The sequence below is a fragment of the Egretta garzetta genome, unplaced genomic scaffold (assembly GCF_000687185.1).
Source record: "Egretta garzetta isolate BGI_Z169 unplaced genomic scaffold, ASM68718v1 scaffold88, whole genome shotgun sequence".
Taxonomy (NCBI): domain Eukaryota; kingdom Metazoa; phylum Chordata; class Aves; order Pelecaniformes; family Ardeidae; genus Egretta; species Egretta garzetta.
In genome coordinates this window covers 1,153,966-1,173,618 of record NW_009260408.1, presented here as the reverse complement: position 1 = coordinate 1,173,618, position 19,653 = coordinate 1,153,966, and the positions used below count along the sequence as shown (strand labels likewise).

At 37.3% G+C, this 19,653-nt stretch overlaps 1 protein-coding gene across 1 annotated transcript in view; it reads right to left on the bottom strand.

Moving 5' to 3' along the window:
- Positions 1 to 19,653, bottom strand: part of LOC104130462 (dynein heavy chain 5, axonemal-like) — a 160,260-nt gene that overhangs the window by 140,512 nt on the left and 95 nt on the right. Inside the window, exons 2-14 of the mRNA XM_035899011.1 lie at positions 16,915 to 17,015; positions 15,257 to 15,445; positions 15,081 to 15,155; positions 12,693 to 12,779; positions 11,202 to 11,273; positions 9,819 to 9,920; positions 8,695 to 8,881; positions 7,333 to 7,498; positions 7,127 to 7,220; positions 5,898 to 5,996; positions 4,417 to 4,598; positions 2,019 to 2,138; positions 1,127 to 1,328 (exon numbers count right to left, since the gene is read on the bottom strand). Coding sequence (XP_035754904.1) covers positions 1,127 to 1,328; positions 2,019 to 2,138; positions 4,417 to 4,598; positions 5,898 to 5,996; positions 7,127 to 7,220; positions 7,333 to 7,498; positions 8,695 to 8,881; positions 9,819 to 9,920; positions 11,202 to 11,273; positions 12,693 to 12,779; positions 15,081 to 15,155; positions 15,257 to 15,445; positions 16,915 to 17,015 — 1,676 coding nt within the window. The remainder of the gene's footprint in view (positions 1 to 1,126; positions 1,329 to 2,018; positions 2,139 to 4,416; positions 4,599 to 5,897; positions 5,997 to 7,126; positions 7,221 to 7,332; positions 7,499 to 8,694; positions 8,882 to 9,818; positions 9,921 to 11,201; positions 11,274 to 12,692; positions 12,780 to 15,080; positions 15,156 to 15,256; positions 15,446 to 16,914; positions 17,016 to 19,653) is intronic.

Sequence of the window (19,653 nt, the reverse complement as noted above, 5' to 3'; positions counted from 1 at the left end):
GTGGTTTCCATCTGTGTTGAGCTGTGCAGCCAGACCTGTGTATAAATGTATTGTGTGTATGTGTGCATGCATGCCTACTGAGAATGACACACTCAGCCTCACAGCTCAGTGGACCTGGGGACATGGGACTGTGACAGCCTCACCTCTACTGGGCTAAGTTCCTAACTAGAAATAGGGTATTTATCTATAATAATTTTTCTTCAAAGTCCAAAAGACTGAGGACCTACAAAAAGAGTTCAATGCAAACTTCCTTTTGAAGAAAACACTCCACAAGCTTGGGAAGATAGTCAAAATACATATTGCTCCAACCATTTAGGCGTAGAAACCCCACACAATTTTTAAATACCTTCGAATTCCAGTTACCAGTAAACGTTGTCTTGCAGAAAAGAACCACACAGCAAGTATTACAGAAATGTAAACCATCAGCCAGTTGGAAGAAAGCCGAAGGTACTCTAGACTTAAATGTTTAAAGGAAAGTTCCTGACAGTTGCAGGCTGCAGTTCAGAAAGGCAGGAGAGTAAGTCAACATTTCTAGCACTTCTGTTGCGAGGCTATCAATCCTACAAAGCAAGCAGGCTACAGCTCAAAAAAAGCAGCTCAATTCCAGCATGTGCAGGATGCATTAAAACATGAGTCTGAAGCACATGAAAAGCCACTTTAGTTTTTACCACACTACTCAGTGCTGGGATTCACTTCTCCCTCTAAAATGTTCATCTAAGTGCCTTTGCTACCTTTACTATAATACTGCCTTTATCATTCAACTAAGAATTTTCAGTAACACTGAGTAAGCCTGGCAACTAGATAAACTGTATGTAATGCACTGACCTGCCTGAATTAGTTTTCAGTCTGCAGTTTAAAATATATGTATCTCAAAACAAACAAGTTTAGGAAAAGTTGTTTGTAGCATTACCTATGACACAAAACCTAGTTTATAAAAAATTAACAAAAACACATGAAATAAAAGCCAAATTTACCCAAACACTTCCCAATTGTATTAAAAGATATGAAAGGATTGTTATTACAGCAAATTACTACATACACTTACAAAATTTAATCTTTGCATAACTCCAGTGAAAAGCATAGAATTAAGGGAATGATTGTCAGACAACTGCTTGAATGTATATACCTCTTTTTTTTTGTGATCCAGAACATCATACTGTTTGGATTTGGTGTTTGTAGCAATGCTCTGGTAATGAGTACTGATCTCTTCAATACCTTCGATTTTTATACGCTGGAGTTCTAAAAGGTTTTCCATAACATTGCTCATGTCTGAAATCTTCTCCAAGCGTTTACAGAAAGTATCAAATTTTCCAAATATATAGTTTTCACTAACAATAAAAAAGCAACAGAGGGATTGTTATGCAAATCTATTTGTAATAGATTTAAACACATATATTTAACCCACATATATTCTTCCAGAACTGCTACCAAGCTTCACATAAAGAAATCTATGCTGTAATAATTACAAATCAAGTAAAAACCATTTTAAAGTAATGGATATAAACTAGAAAATGCTTAATCCTTATATATGTCAATTAAAAACCTTTACCATATTTTACAGGAGTCACTCTTTTAGATAAGACATTTGCAGGAAATCAAAATGTGAATGTACAATACTAAGAAATGTTCCATGCTTTAAGCGCCAATACAAATAGAACTCCCCTTGGCACTGTGATAGACAACCCAGCCCAAAACTGATTAAATTCCCCTTTTCACTTATATTCACGACTCAAATTTGTTGGGATTTCAGACCACACATAAGCATATATATTAAATTAACACATGCATAAATGCTCCCGAAGTCCCCTTGGACATCTGCTAAATCAATAAGTGACTGGCAAAAACCTGTCACTGGTTTATTCCTGAATAAAAAAAACAACTCTGCAAGGGCATGTTCTGATTATAATAAATACTACATTTTCATTGAGTATTTAGCTTTTCTGCTAGCCAGCAGATATGACATCTCATTTATAAATTGTATAAATGAATAAGATTCGATATTAGAGTGAATTATTTACCTGAAATCAAATTGCCTGTCACTTGGATTTTCCTTTAGTGACTCCCTAATTCTCTGAAAGGATGTTTGATACTGTTCTTTGAGGGAAATACATTGCTGTATCCTCCTTAGCAATTCTTGCCTAAGGAAAAAAGTACAGAAGACAGAAAATCATCCCAAGGAGGTTTTCAAAAGAGTATAAATAAAACCAGAACATTTCAGTCAGATATTCAACTTTGCAAAATAAGAACACAAAATTATATATTACCTGAAAAACATTCAAAATATGAGGATTACATTACCAGGTTTTGCTTTAAATCTGTTATCTAGGTTGGATATTTTTAAGTCTGGGTTTTATTGTCATCAACCCAAAACTTTCACAGCATAGTCCAGAAAGGACTTAGGCCAGGTACACCCTGGCTACTGAGTGCCTGCAGTTTGGCCGTTTTTCATCTTCTGTAACCTGGGTATTGCTGATGGGTTTTTCTTCATTTGTTTCTTTGTTTTTTCTAAACAGACAAGACTGGAGAGGTATTTTTCCAGACTACAGTAAGCATGAGGAAAGACACACCAGGAAGATCTCGGTTCCTAAGGCCACAGTTAGTTACATCTTACACCAGTTGTTCATCAACTCTAAAGTATTACTATACATGAGATATACAGATGAGGCATGGAAAGTAGTCATAAGGCATTTACCCAAGACTGTTGCTCCGCTTTGGCTTTGTCTTTTGTCTTCCAAAAGTTGATCAGGAATTAAAATGATAAACAGACTTAATAGATTGAAACCACTAACTGGGACAGAGAGAAACTTTTGCAGGGACAGCAGCAGCAGCAAAGTAAAGAAGAAGAATGTCTCAAAAATAAATTCAGCTAGAATAAACAAAAAAATGTGTTCTACTTTTATTTACACTAATTCTTTAGAATAAACATAGCCATTACTTAATTGATTACAGGTAATTTCTGAAAACTTCCCTTTACCAAAATACAGGAGAAATCCAAATTATTTGTTAGATTTACTTTCATGTCTCCTAGTCTGTTACCTTAATGTCACCTTTGACTTGACTGGAATTTAAGCACAGACATCCTGACTGTCTATGTCTTGATGAAGCTCGTAACGCCTTTTCCTTCTCACCTCAGTAACAATAATATGCTCCATTTATACTCTTTCAAGAGACTGTTCCAATCATGACTTTTCTAGCTGATGACTTTATGTGTCACGCTCACCCTAACCCCTCTTTGTTGCTTCCCCCTTTTCTTTTGCATGAAAATAATTGACTTGTTCTTACAGAATGTGTTCTTCCTAGGCTATGTCCACCTAACATCTCATCCTTCAGATACACTTGTCCTGCCAGTGATGTCAGCATTCCCCACCCACTTGTTAAGCATTTCTGTACTTCCACTTATGCTGTATGTAGCACTTGGGAGCAGCTCCTTGCAAGTAGCCATAGAGCAGCTAACTTGTCCCTTCCTTGAAATGCCTCCTTTAGTTCTCCTGGCAGTGATGCCTACAAAACATTCAAGGGCATCACAAGGTCTGCTGAAAACACTGTTATTCCAGCTGACCAGCACTGCATGATTGCTGTTTTTTCTCCATTCCTCTTTCCTCCTCCCATCTCACCATTCACTTCTTACATTTCAGATTGTAAGATCTTCCCTTTTTTTAAGATTACAAGCTCCTTAGAGCTGAGGCAAACTTTTTGTTCATTTTCTGTATAGTGCCTAACATTTGCTGAAAAGCAGGGACGCTTGCTATACTCATAGCTGTAACAAGAACAATAGAAAGGAAGACTAAAACTAGCCTTAGGTATGTCTAACTAGCAAACTTACAGTAAATCTAGCTTTTTTTAATTGAAGGTGCCTCACTGGCACCATTAATACTCATCATGTATTTGCTCATACAGCATTCTCCTCAGAATACTTGGAAAATACAAGTCTGAGTCCCATCCTATCACCCACTTACCTCGCTCCAGAGTATAACTGAATTGTGATTCTTGTCTATTGTTCCCTTCCTCAAATTGACTTTCCTGTCCACTAACAGCAAAATATAAATCTTAGATGGAACTTTGCCAGTCTGTCCTCAGAGCTTCTTTATGAAGAACCTTAGCTCCCAGTTCTAATTGTTCAAGTGTGTTTTGGTCTAAAAAAAGCCATGCGGACAAAATATCGAGTGTTGTATACTGATACACATTACATGCTTTTCAATAACAGTTTTTTTTCACAACACATAGTAAATTTTTTTTTGCAGACTACTTAATTCCACACAAAATGAGTAGTCACAAGCCTAAAATGAACATGGGAATCAGTGCCTGGTAGGAGGACAAGGCGCTACTTAAATTTACCTTTTAATAATCTTGATGACTAATCTGTAATTTTACTTCTAGCGTTAACAAAAGAACATGAAATTATTAACATTCTATCACCTGTCCAGATCCCAGATTTTTGAGACACCTTCACGTAGATACGTCTTGCATGTGTTAATCATTTGATTAGTGATTTTAAGAAGAAGAGATGTCATGCGCTCTGATGTGTTGTAGTATGGTGATGTGCAGTAGATCATACAGACAGTATGCATTAAACTGGGTACGTGTTCCATCATTGTTACCTACAACAAGAAAAAATGGGAAAGTCAGCAATCCAATTTCTTAAAAATTAACACAATGGAAAATGTGACAGCTCTGGGAATACATTTGTCAGTGGATAAACATCTTTTTCATTGTAACACATTGTTCTTGCAGATATCTCATTATGAACTGGGCCGTCCAATTCATTTGCGGGGACCTAACACTATGACCAAGAGAAAAAAATGGGGAATGGGTAATGAAAAAATGAACAGGTCTTCTTCCAGAGTGGAATTTTCCAGAGGAAAAACAGAGGCTGTATGCTTTTTGGCCATGGCCTCCAGTATGTGAAGGTGCTGTAGTCTGCTCTGCAAAGGAATATACTACCTGAGGAAAAGAAGTCATACACTGCTACAAAAGAGTTGGCCTCCTGTAGGAAGAACAAGAAGAAAGCTGGCTTTTCCTCATTTTGTCTAGATCTGTACAGAAGAGAAATCCAGAAGAGGGAGGCAAGTCCCACAGAAATGCATGCAAGCCAGATATACTGAGAACCCAGAATGAGAGACAGTGACTGCTGTAGAAAAGGATAAAAAAAGATATGGTATCTAAAACTCAAGTCCAATATGGCAGAATGGTCAATATTTGCCTAAGAAAAGCAGTGTAAAATTGCAAAATGGATTCAGACAGAGTTCAAGCTTTGAAGACAATATTTAGAAAATTTGTAAGCAGCTGGATTATGTGTTCTGAACCATGTAAACTTAGACAGTTTTGCCTAATGACTGCATCTTCAAAATTCATGCTCTCACTTAAAAAATGAAATCTGAGACCCACATGGTTATGAAAATAAGTTTTATAATTTGAACCGGGATGTCAGTAAATACGTGCTACCTGCAAAAGAAGCAGCTTTAACCTGTAAGATAAGTGGAAGTTGCCCAATTTCAGCTGAATTGAATGCTTAAGATCATTTTATGATATTTGCACTATAACACTCATGAGTAACTGCTAACTGAAGCATGGAGACAGGAAGAGGTACCATATGTAAGGCCCAACCACACAAAGACAATTCAGCTTGATATCAGGTTTGGAAAAACATTACATTTTGCTTATTTTTCTCATGCCCTTCAATTATTTTCCAGAATAACAGCTGCTTCCTACACAAACAGTAGTATTATGTATTGCTTATTCATAATCTGTACTCAATTCACTAATGCCAAAGGAGTTAAGCTGTCCCCTAATCATTAAGCATAGGAGTTAAATACTGAAAGGAGAAATATCTTTCAGCAGCAAAAGCCTTTCCTTTCTTTTCTGAATTTCATGTTAAGAGCCTTTAGAGTACTACTTACAGGTGAAGCTTTGGCAAGTGGTCCAAAAAATTTATCCAATGTATATAAATATCTCACATTGTCTTTAGCTTCATTGGCAGCAATGGTTATATTACCATCCTGAAGGGAGAAAAATAAAGAAATTGAATTAATACTGTTAAAATTTACCGAACAGGTTCTTGCTTTTTTACAGTGCATGCTACCACAAGACTATGATTCCATCTTGCAAACATTTTCTCACAGAAGTTCTCTCTACATAAGAAATAACTGCTTTTACATGCAAAAATTGGTAAGATCTACCTGGCGATCAGCAACATTTTGGATGTGATTTAGAGGAACTCCTTACTTAAACCTCCAAAGTTTTTCCTTCCTGATGGAAGTACAATAGTGTGGTTTTGCAAATCCAACTTACATTTTAAAATGGTTTTAGCACGGTACCTATTCCACAGAACTTGGACAAGATCCCTGAAATGTACCAGGGTGTTTCCCATCATTTTTTAATAAACGCTTGTTAGGGCAAGTAAGCTCACAACTACTGAACAACAGGTGGAACTACCTAGTACTTAGGAGGCAATTCTGTATGAAGAAAGAAATCTAGTTTAACATCCTTGGCTTGTACTGGCTCTGTACAGACACTCTCATCCAAACTCCATTTATCATGAAAGTCTGCAAATATGTTAAGCACAAAATCAAAACCTCAGTAAGGTGATACTGTTTTCCTGGTCTATTTTCGAAACAGTAGAATATCTTCTTAAGTGCTAGATCTACATTCTGGTGTTTTGGCTGTGTCTGGCCGTACATGGTCTACAGCTTATTTTCTGGTTTGCCTACATTTCTGACTGATAAGTTTACATTACAGATATCCACTTATCTGAAGTAGCAGTTACTCTACAAAAAGCCAGCTGTCAATAATTCTAAAAGCAATACGATGAACTTCCAGATACCTCTACAGTTGTCCTGCACAGGGTACAGCTGGAGGGAGAGAAAAATGTTGTATTGCTGCATTGCTTTACTTTTGCACAACAATGCTGCCCACTATGTTAGACACATTACAGAAGCATTGACTTCTTTTCAAGTTATCTATTTCACTTCAGAATCATGTGTTACATGTTTCAACAAATGGATAACAAACCCCAGTACAAAGCCAGCATAAACACTCAAAACTGTTTTTAGCATTCTGTTCAGTTCTGTGTGTATTACAAATACAGTACTGTACTCACTTAAAACTTTTATTAAGACATTGTAATTACCAGCTCTTTCCACTGCTTTAATGTCTTTGATCTTGCTGCCTGAAGAATACTTATGATTTTCTTTACTCTTGAACTCTTGATCTCATCTAAAAGGCTTTGAAGAAAGAAACACATTTAATACTCTCTTTGGAATGAAAGCTTATTTTTATTTCTTTTTAAAAAGCTTTTTTTTTTAGATTCTGTGAGAAATAATGCAGGGATTTAACCTGTTAAAAGATGACATTCTTGTCTTCCAGTGTTCCAGCTCTGCAGCTGGACCAATGTCATCAGCTTCTCTTCTCATTTGTTCACTCTCCACTAAAACTTGTCTGATCTGTTTGATCCAAATCATGACCGCTTCTTCAAGTTTCTCAGTGACCTCTGTGTTACTGGCTTCAAAATCACAGAATGGGACAGTCTCATAAGTACCAAGAAATACAGATTTTTAACTACAGAATTGAAATGTCCTTGGCAAACAAGAGCTGAGACTCTATGTAAGCTGAGTATATTCAAATCAGTGACCAACAACAGGAAAAGATTAAGACTGTAACAAGATGCACACACATACAACTTGCATCTACCTACTCTGTTCCTATTGCATACGCTTTACAATGGAAACTTAAAAATACAGTGAGTTCATATGGAAAAAAAATACAGCAATGTGATTTTGGGAGAATCATGTTTCAGAGGTCCAAATGCCTTAACTATTATGTGTATATTCTTCTGTTTGTATTTCATAATTAAATGCTGACATCATATTTCTCTCTTTCTGACACTGCAGCCTATTCCACGTTAAAAACATCACGTAATGGATACCATTATTAACAGTCACAAAAACCCCCTATAATTTATAAGTCAGCACATCTTTTAGATTGCCCTAGCAGCTGAAAGAGTCCAGTCCACTTGGTGCATTATGTTTAGAACTCGTGGAGCTTGTACTGCTAAGTGGATCTAAAGAAGTTGTCCAGATATATAACATTATTGCCTCATCTTAAAAGTCACTAGCGCTTCTGTGGAAGCTGTCCTGCTTCCATGTACGCTCATGTAGGGTTGAGAGGGATTGCAGAAGCGTTGACTGATTTGGCATTACTTCACTCTGAAAATCCACATGGTCATAACAAATGGTGGAAAGCTATTGTTCAAAAATAAAGAACTACTCTTGTTCTTACATATATATACATGTATATATATTAATCGTTATAAATACATCTTGTTTTGACTCACGGCCCTTAGAGCCAGACTAAATATTGGATAGGATTTCCCCAGTGTCAAAGAAAGTGAGGAATATACACACTAGTAGATGGCTTCACTCAGCAACTACTTAGCCAGCAAACACAGGAGGAACACAGGCCACTGTGTACATGGTATGTCAGGGAACTACCTAATCCTTTAGATCAATTCATTAAAGGATGGCCAGATGACTGATGATTTTAGGATTACACAGTCAGAAACCTGGCAAGAGGCAAGCAGAAAAATGCATATAGATCAGGAAAGATGAATTAATTCTTCAAAGTAAATTTTTACTAATGACATAAAATTTATTTTATAAGCAGCATCATTGTGTTTGCTTTGCTGTAGGAATTACTCACCTGCAGTTATGTAGTCAGATGGGTTCTGTAAGTTGCTGACATAAACATCAATATCCACTTTTATGAGCTGAATTTTGTCTTCTATATTCTGTCTTGATGATGACAAAGTACCCACAAATTTATCCACTGAATACAGAAAGTCTTGTATCTGGCTGTTCTTCAACCCTTCTTTCACAGCTCCCCAGTTCTGATTATTTTATGATTTACCCAAAAAAAAAAAAAAAAAAAAAAAAAGGTAAAATGAGGGTCATGCTTTGTTTTGTTTTTTGAGCACAGAATGTATCCTATTTTTCATTAGAAAGGTATTTCTTATTCATGGCAGTATATGAAGATTTATCAGTATGCCCTTCAAAATACACCCATACACTCATCTGTACTATAAATACTTCAAAGTATGCATTGATTTAATTATTCTATTAGACAAGAAGAAACAAACAAGCAATAGGCTCTCAAGAAATAAAAATGTCTCCCTGCTCTCACTGTCTTCACACTGAATTGTCTTTTTTTTCAGTCTGATTTGGTGCTCTCTGAACAGAGAAAACAGATTCTAATCTCCCTTCCTGCTCCTAGGTGAGAGAAAATGGTAGCATATCGTAACAGCATACGACACCATCATTCTTGACATACACTGAGCTTCATTATATTTCCTACCTCTGAATATGTACTTCTGGAGGCAACAGAACCAACTGTGATGCTTTGTGAGTGCCACAGGACAAGGACAACTCAAAGAATCTGGATACCCTGGCTGTGATACAGTGCTTGCTGTCCAGGCTCTAGAATAAAATCATGGACCAATCCTTTGTGCTGCCAGAAGGACTTGATGCTTCTTTCAATCCAGGCTTAATCTAGCTTTAGTTAAGTCATCACAGTTTTACCTTAGTGTGGCTGCTATGATATGCTCTCCTTTGTCATGAGTGTTATGGCTGGTGCTATTGCTTGAAAATAAACAATAACTATATGAATTTCAAACACTTATATACAAATTGCATGACTCCCATAAAGGCCTATATTAGACTTGTATCTTTTTGTATCTTCTATGTTCAACTGATGCACAAACAGAACTGCAGCAGCCGCTTGCCTTAATTCCACATGCTCTTAAGAAAAAAGACTAGCTATTTGATTACCTGTTGGGATTTAAGTGCTGGTATCATGATTTGGGACAAAAAAAATTCCAAGCCCTGAAGGATATTTCCATTAGTACAATCAAATACGCCAAAATTCACCTCCTTTGGGAAGAAACAAAAATTAGCAGAGTCCATGTAAACTTCTCCAACATTATACTATCAAATTCAGACATGTGGTAGGCATATATACAGGCCGTAACTGTGTAGGTTCTATAAGGATATTGCCCCCCAGCTACTGAATTTGGATTGGAGATAGACTAAAATTCAACTGGAAATTCCAAGGCTTGCCCTTAAGTTTGAGTCATCAGAAGAGACAGTCCCATATTACAGCAACACTCCAGCAACCAGTTAAAATTAACCATTTAACATTAAGGCATTAATTAATCTTAAAACAATGATATGTCTATATTTCTCTTTTAGAGGAACAGCTTCAATCGATCACAAATGCCTAAAAAAGGACAACAAATGTATCAGGCAAGAAATGCCTCTCTCATGTTCGCAGTTCTCTCCTCATTGTTAATGAACTTATGTTTAGGAAGCATTTCTTTACCGAGAGGGAGGTCAAACCCTGGAACAGGCTTCCTAGAGAGGTGGTCAATGCCCCAAGCTTTTAAGCGCTTAAGAGGCATTTGGGCGATGCCCTTAACAACACGCTTTAGCTTTGTCAGCCCTGAATTGGCCAGGCAGTTGGACTACATGATCATTGAAGGTCCTTTCCACCTGGAATAGTCTATTCTAGTTAACGTGAAGCAAGAAGCAGTGAATTGCTGAAGCTGGAGACAGGGAGACAGAGTACTGCTGAATGGAATTTTACTGCAGAACATAAAGCATAAGTTGGAAGAAGTGAGGGATTGTATCTGGATGCTCTTTGTAAAAAACTATTGCAAATACTTCCCAAGAACATGAGTATCTCTGCAAGTCAAAAAAGGCTGTTACACAGCTTCTCTTATACACAACTAAAGCTATCAGGAGCAGGAAAACTTTTGTTAGTTTCAAGTATGATGTTTATTTTAAAAGTTTAAAAGATACAGTTATTTAAGTGCAGCATTTCCATAGTTTAGGCTCATTAATTAAAAGGAAATCCCTTGGTTTAGGTCTTTATTCCCTATTGCCATTAAAGTTTATATTTTTAATGACTGATTAACAATGAATTATTATTAATTAAAATCCTGGTTTTAATAATATTGTAGTAGCTAATTTCCAAATCATTATAACATTACTTTATCATAAATACTTATTCAGATGAAAAAGAACTTCTGTTAAACACAGAACTAGACATTTTCATGAAAGCACTTCCCACTTCTTTTTCTGTTTCCAGTTGTGTGAATAAAGGTCTAAGAAAATGTTAAGTACACTGCAAACACTGCATGATTTTGGTCTGACCTGAGAAACATTTGATGCAGTTATAACTTTATCTGATGTCCTTAGGAAAAATGCACAAGTTCCTGTAAAGTTCTGTAAAAATGACAAAATGCATATAGTTAAAAAGAGTACATGTGTACAGTAAAAGTAATTTACTTTACAACTTAAAAGTGTGCCGAAAACAAACCTGTAAAATGTTACTCAAAAAAGTAGTGAACTGTTTGTAGGACATTTGAAAATCTGTCCCTCTCAAATCAAACACTATTTTTTCTCCATCTGACATAAGAACATAAAAAATGCCCTTCTGGGCAGACCAGTCCAGTATCGCATCTCTACCAACAAAATGCACTTCAGGGTAAGCTGGCAAGCTAGGCTGCTTCCTGGGCTCCATTCCTCTTGTATTCCCTGACCACCTGCAACTGTTGTATGAAAGCTGTTATTCCTGTCTACTCATTTCAGTATCCATTTATGGACCTATCCATGAGATTGTCTAATCCCTTTTTGAATCTGCCAACATACATTCACTGAAGAAAAAGAAAGATATCCCCAGCTTTCAAACATTTCAAGTACTTTTCATAGATACCCAGACCAGAATGGATCATCTTAGAATGACATTTATTTCATTTTTTAAAAAAGGAACTTAAAGATTACTAAAACCTTCTGATCCAAATACTTTCTAACCTATATTCTCATCTTTTTGATGGACTGAAGTAATGTAAAAGTTTCAGATGAGTACTGCAACAATGCTTACTTTTAATCTATTAAGTATAATAATAATTCAACTATAACAATTTTGAAAAACTATTCCTATTGGTCCAATTGGCAGATGAATGAATCTCACTTCTTCTCTGACAGCAAGAAAGAATTCTTCAGCTACGTCTTTTCTAACATAACAATGTTAATATAAGCTCACCAGCGAAAAAAAACCCAAAACCATTCACCATGACTTATTCAAAGAAAATTGTATATGGTACACCCGATTCCCCCCAAAAGAGATGGAAAAAAAGAAAATTAATCAGAAATCTTAGTGACTACTGTGAATAGACTGCTGAATAATGCTTAGACATTACAGTAAAGAGGTTGTTATAAGATTTTGAATGGAATAAAGGAATTATTAAAGGTATTTTTGGAGTAATGTGCAGTATTATTATATGAAAGGAAACAAAAAAACCACTGAAGAACGACACTTTTAAACCAGAAGTGCACAAGCACTGGAAAATACTTAAACATGCAGTCATTAACAAAAATGTTAGGCTCTGCAACTTTTTAACAAGCGTTTATTTGACCTGCTCTCCTCTCAGATGGTCAAATCCATTAATCGCTCCTTCTTTAGTGATGAATTCCAAACTCACCTCGAGAAATGTTGGGAGATCTTACATTATGAGAACATGGACTAAGTACTCTAAAACATCTATCCAAGAATTACTGAAAGTTACTTAACACTGCACAACTGTTATGATTTTTTTGACATTTTACTTCTCAAATGTCATCTAATGAGTTTTTCAACCATACCTCAGTAGAACCCGTGGTAATAAATAACTTCTTCTGAAGCAAACTGTTCGTTGACGCATCTGACCTCAATGAGGCATTCGGTTTTTGCTAGCAATTAAATTATAAATAAGAGGTTAATAAAATAAAAACTATTATCATACAGATACCTCATCCTATTTGAATATGTGAATTATAACTAAGCTCATTCTGAATCAGTTAGTAATTCGCAGGTAGAAATCATGAGGTTGGCTTTATCTGGAGAATAAGCTTTACATGAATCTCACAATCCCCAGTGAACAGTTTCATAGCCCTGTTACTTCAGAAAAAAATCAAAGAAGAAGGGGGAAAAAAATCTCATAAAATGTAATGAAATTAAATCTGAAGTGTTTCCTAGAGCAACTTCCTCCATGGAAACAAACTGGATGTTTTGCAGAAAGAGTCATGTGCCTAGTCTCCAAAGTCATAATTTAATTGTCAGTGGGACTCACAAGGAACTCTGTCAGGTTGATCCTGCCAAGAATGCAAAGAAATTCAGTTTTCTGCCCATGTCTTTAACCATACATCACTCTGAAAAACTTTCTGAGAAGCCTTGTTGCCACTGGTCCCTCTACACTGTGATGTATCTACAACCTCTTCTCTCTGAAGCAACAAAAAAGTTTAAGCCTGATCAAGATCTGCTTCCTTCCAATTTTCTGTCACACACTTTGGAAAATAATCTGTTGAAACTTGGAAAACTGTAACACAAAATAATGTGGAAGAGGCCTGCAGGTGTATTTCGCTTTCAAGTCTGAGAAGGAGAGGCCTCCTCCTAAGAAGTCTAGCTCCTGCTAGACTAAATGTGTGATGTATGATACACAGTGGTGGCTCCCCACTTCCACCCCAAATCATCATTGTCTAACCCCTATGCACAGTCTTAAGTGAACATCATGCACCCAAACTGGTGAAAAAGACAGATGAGCAGCACTGAAGAAAGGATCTTAGACAAATGCCTACTAGGTAAGGCCAACGGTCTGCCTAGGCCAGTATTTTGTCTCCAAGAGTGGCCAAAAATGGATAAGAACGGGGCAAGCATGTATGATGCTGCCCCTGAGTAATCTCCAACATGTTTGAAACCAAACTGTTGACAGAACAGTCAATTTAATGAGATGTCTTGACTTATCAGAATGGGGTGGAAGATGCTAGAGATGACATTCATACTTTCTATGAGAAAGATTTGTTTTTATGCTATGCTGCTTTTGCACAAAATTTTCATATTTTAATGGTTTAAAAGGCCAAAATAAATTTAAATGCAGAAATGAAACATTTCACAAAGCCTAAGCTGGGCATTTATTTCTGGCTTGTCAGTTAAGGAAAACAATTTCAAGATCTTTAGTTTCATCTTGATCAGAGAACAACACAGTCATTCCAGAAATGTGCACATGCAGTCCCAGTGAAAGGAAAAACTGATTAAACTGTTTTGACAGCTGAGCTGATTCTGTGCTTTCCAAAGTCTCTAGGCAATTTCAGTAACACTCAAAAGTTCTTTTAACTCATCTAGGTTATAATGAATCTGTAATTCATTCTTGCAGTTAACTGATGATCAAGCTTTATCAATCAGTTTTTCTCCCCAGCAAGCCTAAAATACCACCAGACAGTGAGTTAGTTCACCCTAACATGGCTCCTCGATGGCATAACCATCTGAGGAAAGACTTCTGCAATTCAGGAAGGCCACAACAGCCACGTTAGACAATTTCTAGGTTGTTTGGCACCTTCTGATATCACACACTCAGTGGAAACTGAACAAATGATTTTGCTTTTTATAAAGAGGCTTCTCCTTCTCAAAACTGAAAGGGAGAGAAACACATCTTGGGGACCACAGCTTCCTTATTTCTAGTCACAGTTTTCCAAGCTTAAGATTATTTTCCACAGAATGGGACAGACCTGACCATGAAGCCACCTTAATTTAGAAAGAAATTGCATCATTTTTCACCCTCTTGAATTGGTGCTTTGTCCATAGTGGAGTTGGTGCAGTTCAAACTAAAAGGAAAAGACTAAATGGTTCTTACACAGACAGTTCTTCCATTCCTACAACACTTATATTCACTAATCCAGTATTTTTAAACTCTGAATACTGTGATCACTTAGCCTCAATTATCTTTATCATTTTTGAAGTCTGGATTTTTACTTTACTTGGCCATTTTTAAGTTTTCTTTTGTGAAAACAAGAACAGTATCAAATTATGCCACAGGGCATTCCCCTGTTTTCATGTAAGCCAAGATGGCAGTATCTAAACAATGAGATCCAAGTTCTTTCCACACTGGCACGCATAGCAAAAAAATCTCTGTTAAGATTTTCTGAGTTTTGCAACAGTCATGTGATTTTTTTAAAAAATGTAACTTTGGTTTTGCAGAAGTAATAACAGAAACATACCTGCAATACATCTTGGTAAAAGAAGAGCAACTTTTTAAGTCCACTAGGGGCAAAGAATTGTTCTATAAGTTGGAACTAAAAAAAAACAATTACAGTTGTAGTTAATTGTGAAGTAGTTTCAAAGGACTGGAAATTTTGGAAATATATCTAATAATAATAATTTAATTAATATTTACCTTGCCATCAGAAATAATGGCCTCCTCCACTTGCTGCTCACTTAAGCCTATCCCATCTGCTAATCTTGATATCAAATACTTATGTCTTTCATCTATCTGAGCTCTTCTCTCCTCTTTGGTGACTTTGGCTTGCTTGGCAAGTTCTTTCCTAGTTTCACTGGAAAGTACTATACTTTTCTTACCAGTCGTCTAGAAAATAAAAGTTTGTTATAGAGACTCTTTTTCCTCACTTAAGGAATGTATTTTATTATTGTTGATCTTTAAGCTGGTTTCATAAATTACTTCAAGCAGGAATATAAACAATTACAAGGGGGGAAAGACCAGTAATAATTAACTTGTTAGGCCGGAATTATTTCTCAGTGTAAAGCTGCTGCAATGGAAACTTCATAGAGGAAACTTCAGATCAGGACTTCAGAATCAGATGTGGATCCAAGCTAAGGTCACAATACAAATTTAGCACTATACATTTGAATCTCAGCTTTGTGAATTTGGCTTGCAAACTTCTGTATGTCCATATTCCAGATTCAGGACCAGATCTATCTCTATACTGCAAGCATTTTAATATATAGTATCAAGTTATTACCTCAAAGGAAATAAATAAAACAAATCCACTGTAAAATCAGCCACCACTGGAACAAATATACAACTGATGTTTAATACACAGGTCATATAAAGGTAGCAGCAGAATGATAAAGAAGGAAATCTATGTAGACAAAGTATTTTTTAAAATCTTTGTAACAGTGTGAACAAGACTGAAAATAGATATGGTGAATAACATTTTTAAGTCAACAGATAATCTTCAGAAGCTATATGGAAAACTAAAGATTTGGATAAAAAAATCACCACACTGAGTATTTCCATCTACACACAGCTCCCACTGACATGACTATGTGGAGTCTGGGGATGTCTGGATTGTCTCTGTACCTCACAATTTTTATTGGAGAGAAACAAAGATAAATTATGTCATCTTCCCAGTTCTCTAAACTAGGAATTGTAATCGATCAATCCTAATTTACTCTTGGATTAAATAAGAAAAAAGCTGTCCAACATCCACCTTTGTCTCCTACCATTTGGTGTTACCCCAGACTCTGAACGGATGCTTTACATCACTCCTGTCTCTGCCTGCATCTCTTTGAGACCGGGAGACACCAAAAATGCCTGAAGACCTGTAGCCGTTGGTTAGTACCGTTCTGATCTCTCTAAAAGCTAAATCTTTTCTGATTAAAAATTCATTCTTCTCCCATGTAGGTCCCAACTCATCTGTTTCAGTCTCTTATAATCTCTGGCTTCCATGCCAACAGCTGGATCTCTTTGTTTTGCATATGCCTTCCCTGCACGACCTTATTCAAGTATTCTTAACCAATATTACTTTTCATCTCGGCAAAGAAATGGGATTAACCAGTGCATGATCAAAAAAACCCCCAGAAACCAAAATCCCAGCAACACACATTGTAAGCACAGAAATTAAATGGCCTAACACTTTTGAGTGGTTCACTGTTCTTTTCCCTTGTGATTAACAGAGACTGAAGGAACTCAGCACTCTCTAGTATTAGGCCAAACTTTTGTCAATGAAGACTTCAAGAACAATCCATACAGAAGAAAATTTAACAGACAAAAGGTAGCTGAGTCACCACCTATTTTATCACAGAAACACTTGCCGGAAGAACAGCAGTCAAAGGTGGTCCTGTAACAGCGGATCCTAGCTCAGTGCTCCTTGATTTCAGGTCCCCTCCACGTCTACGATGCTTACTTTCTGTGTCTAGTTAAAAGAAGTGACAAGTCCTAATTATTCACATATATGCACAACGAAAGGATTTACAAGACCTGTAATGTTGTGTCTTAATATCTGCTGGCTAACCTCTTCTCAGTCTGGGGAAAATGAGACATGAAAGGAACATTAGAAAACCTGTGCCTCAGCCAAAACCCTTAGAAGCCATTAGGGAGAAAAGATGTCTTATAAATGGCTTTTATCTCAAGTTCCATTGCAAACAATCCCTACTGATAGCGGCAGAGGTAAGAAAAAGCAATTTAAGGTACTAGCTTGAAGAAATCATTTCTGGAAAAAATAGAGACTCTGAAATATTGTTACTTTTCACACTTGCTATTGTCACCCAGTTATTCCTCTTCTGTACTTCTTTATCTAAATTCTGATTGTCAGTCTCATGCATTCCTGGCAAACTTGCTACTTGTAGAGACTTGCAAAACAGCTTGACCACTGAATATCTGAAGAATGAAGACTGCTAATATTTACAATAAAACCAAGACTTATATCATTAGACAGTGTAACTATCTTCTGTTGATTGTTTAAATCTCCTTAAGAGCTTTTGAAACCCTATAAGTTATTTAATAAAAAATTCATTGCATGCCTTTGTTTTTCCTAGAAATTAGGACTTGAATATTTTTAAGTTAAGTAACAAATAAGAGTATTTATGTTTTCCTGATACTAAGTACAATAACTTATCTCCAGCCAGCCACCATTTCTCTTTTAAAAATTTTAATTACAAAGCATTCCTAAATATTTCTTTATCTCTCCTTAACAGAAATACTTAGTTAGCATCCAAAAGATAATTATTTGAAAACACTGAACACCGCTATTTGTAATTGCTACAGCTTGCTTTTAGTCCAAGAAAAAGCAATCATTTTATTTCTCAAAAGATAATATTTAGGTCCCATCCTTGGCAGCAAATAGGATCCTCAGTGGAGCAAGTAATGTGGCTAATGAGCGACTCACTAAACTTTCAGGAACTACTGTTTGTTCTAAATAAATTATGAAATTGTGACTAAAATTAATATTCTAATAGCACTCATTTCCTTACAAATTTTCTTACAGATTGTGTCTCTTTTCCACCAATTATGATGTATTATTCACAGAATGGTTGAGATTGGAAGGGACCTCTGGGGGTCATCTGGTCCAACCCCTGTGCTCAAGCAGCGCCACTTAGAGCCGGTTGCCCAGGACTGTGTCCAGACAGCTTTTAAATATCTCCAAGGGTGGAGACTCCACAACCTCCCAGGGCAACCTGTGCCAGCGCTCAGTCACCCTCACAGTGGCAAAGTGTTTCCTGATGTTCAGAAGGAACCTCCTGTGTTTCAGGTTGTGCCCATTGCTGCTGGCCCTATCACTGGGCACCACTGAAAAGAGCCTGGCTCCATCTTCTTTATATCCTCCCTTCAAGTATTTATACACGCTGATAAGATTACACACACCACCACCACCACCCCCCCACACACCAATCCTCCTCTTCTCCAGGCTGACCAGGCCCAGCTCTCTCAGCCTTTCCTCATGTATGCGATGCTCCAGTGGCATTCATCATCTTTGTGGCCCTTCACTGAACACCCTCCAGTACGTCCATGTCTCTCTTGTACTGGAGAGCCTAGAATTGGACACAGTAGTCTAGGTGTGGCCTCACCAGGGCGGAGTAGAAGAGAAGGATCACCTTCCTCCATCTGCTGCAACACTCCTCCTCATCCAGCCCATGGTATCGTTAGCTTTCTTTGCCACAAGGGCCCATTGTTCGCTCATGTTCAACTTGGTGTCCACCAGGACCCCCAGGTCCTTTCCTGCCAAGCTGCTTTCCAGCTGGTCAGCCCCCAGCACATACAGATGCCTGGGCTTGCTCCTCCCCAGGGGGAGGGATTTGTACTTCCTCTTGTTGAACTGCCTGAGGCTCCTGTCAGCCCAGCTCCCCAGCCTCTCCAGGTCCCTCTGGATGGCAGCACAACCCCCTGGTCTATCAGCCACCCCTCCCAGTTATGTGTCATCAGCCAACTTGTTAAAGGTACACTCTGCCCCATCATCCAGTTAAACAGGACTGGCCTCTGACTGGACTTTGTGCCACTGATCACCACCCTCTGGGCTTGTCTGTTCAATCAGTTTTCAATCCATCTCACTGTCTGCTCATCCAGCCCACACTTCATTAGCTTCTCTATGAGGATCTTGCAGGAGCGAAGGGGAAATTCCAATTTTAACTGCTCAGCAGTGGTAATTTATGACCCAGGAACGATCTGGCATGGAGAGCAAGAAGGCCCAACTGCAGAAGGGGTTAAGCTGGCTGGAAGCAGAAATGCCAGAGACAGAACAACTCCCTTGGAGTAAGGGAGTGTAGTTTCTCTTGGTGATGAGATAAGAAATAGCCACAATATTGTCTTGTAGCCATCCTGGAATGGAGGCTCTGCATTTGCTTATTTATATGTACATACGTATTTATAAAGCATATTGCAGTCCCTACAGTGGGACATTCAGAATAGCGCGCAGCGCCCCAGTATATATAAAGTACCTGTTATAAACACTCTGGGGTTTGTTTTTATGGAGTACTTACCATTATTTTCTCCCTTACCTTTTTTTATAGCAATGAGAGGTGGACAGAGATCAATGTCAGGTTTGGAAGAAAGTTGCG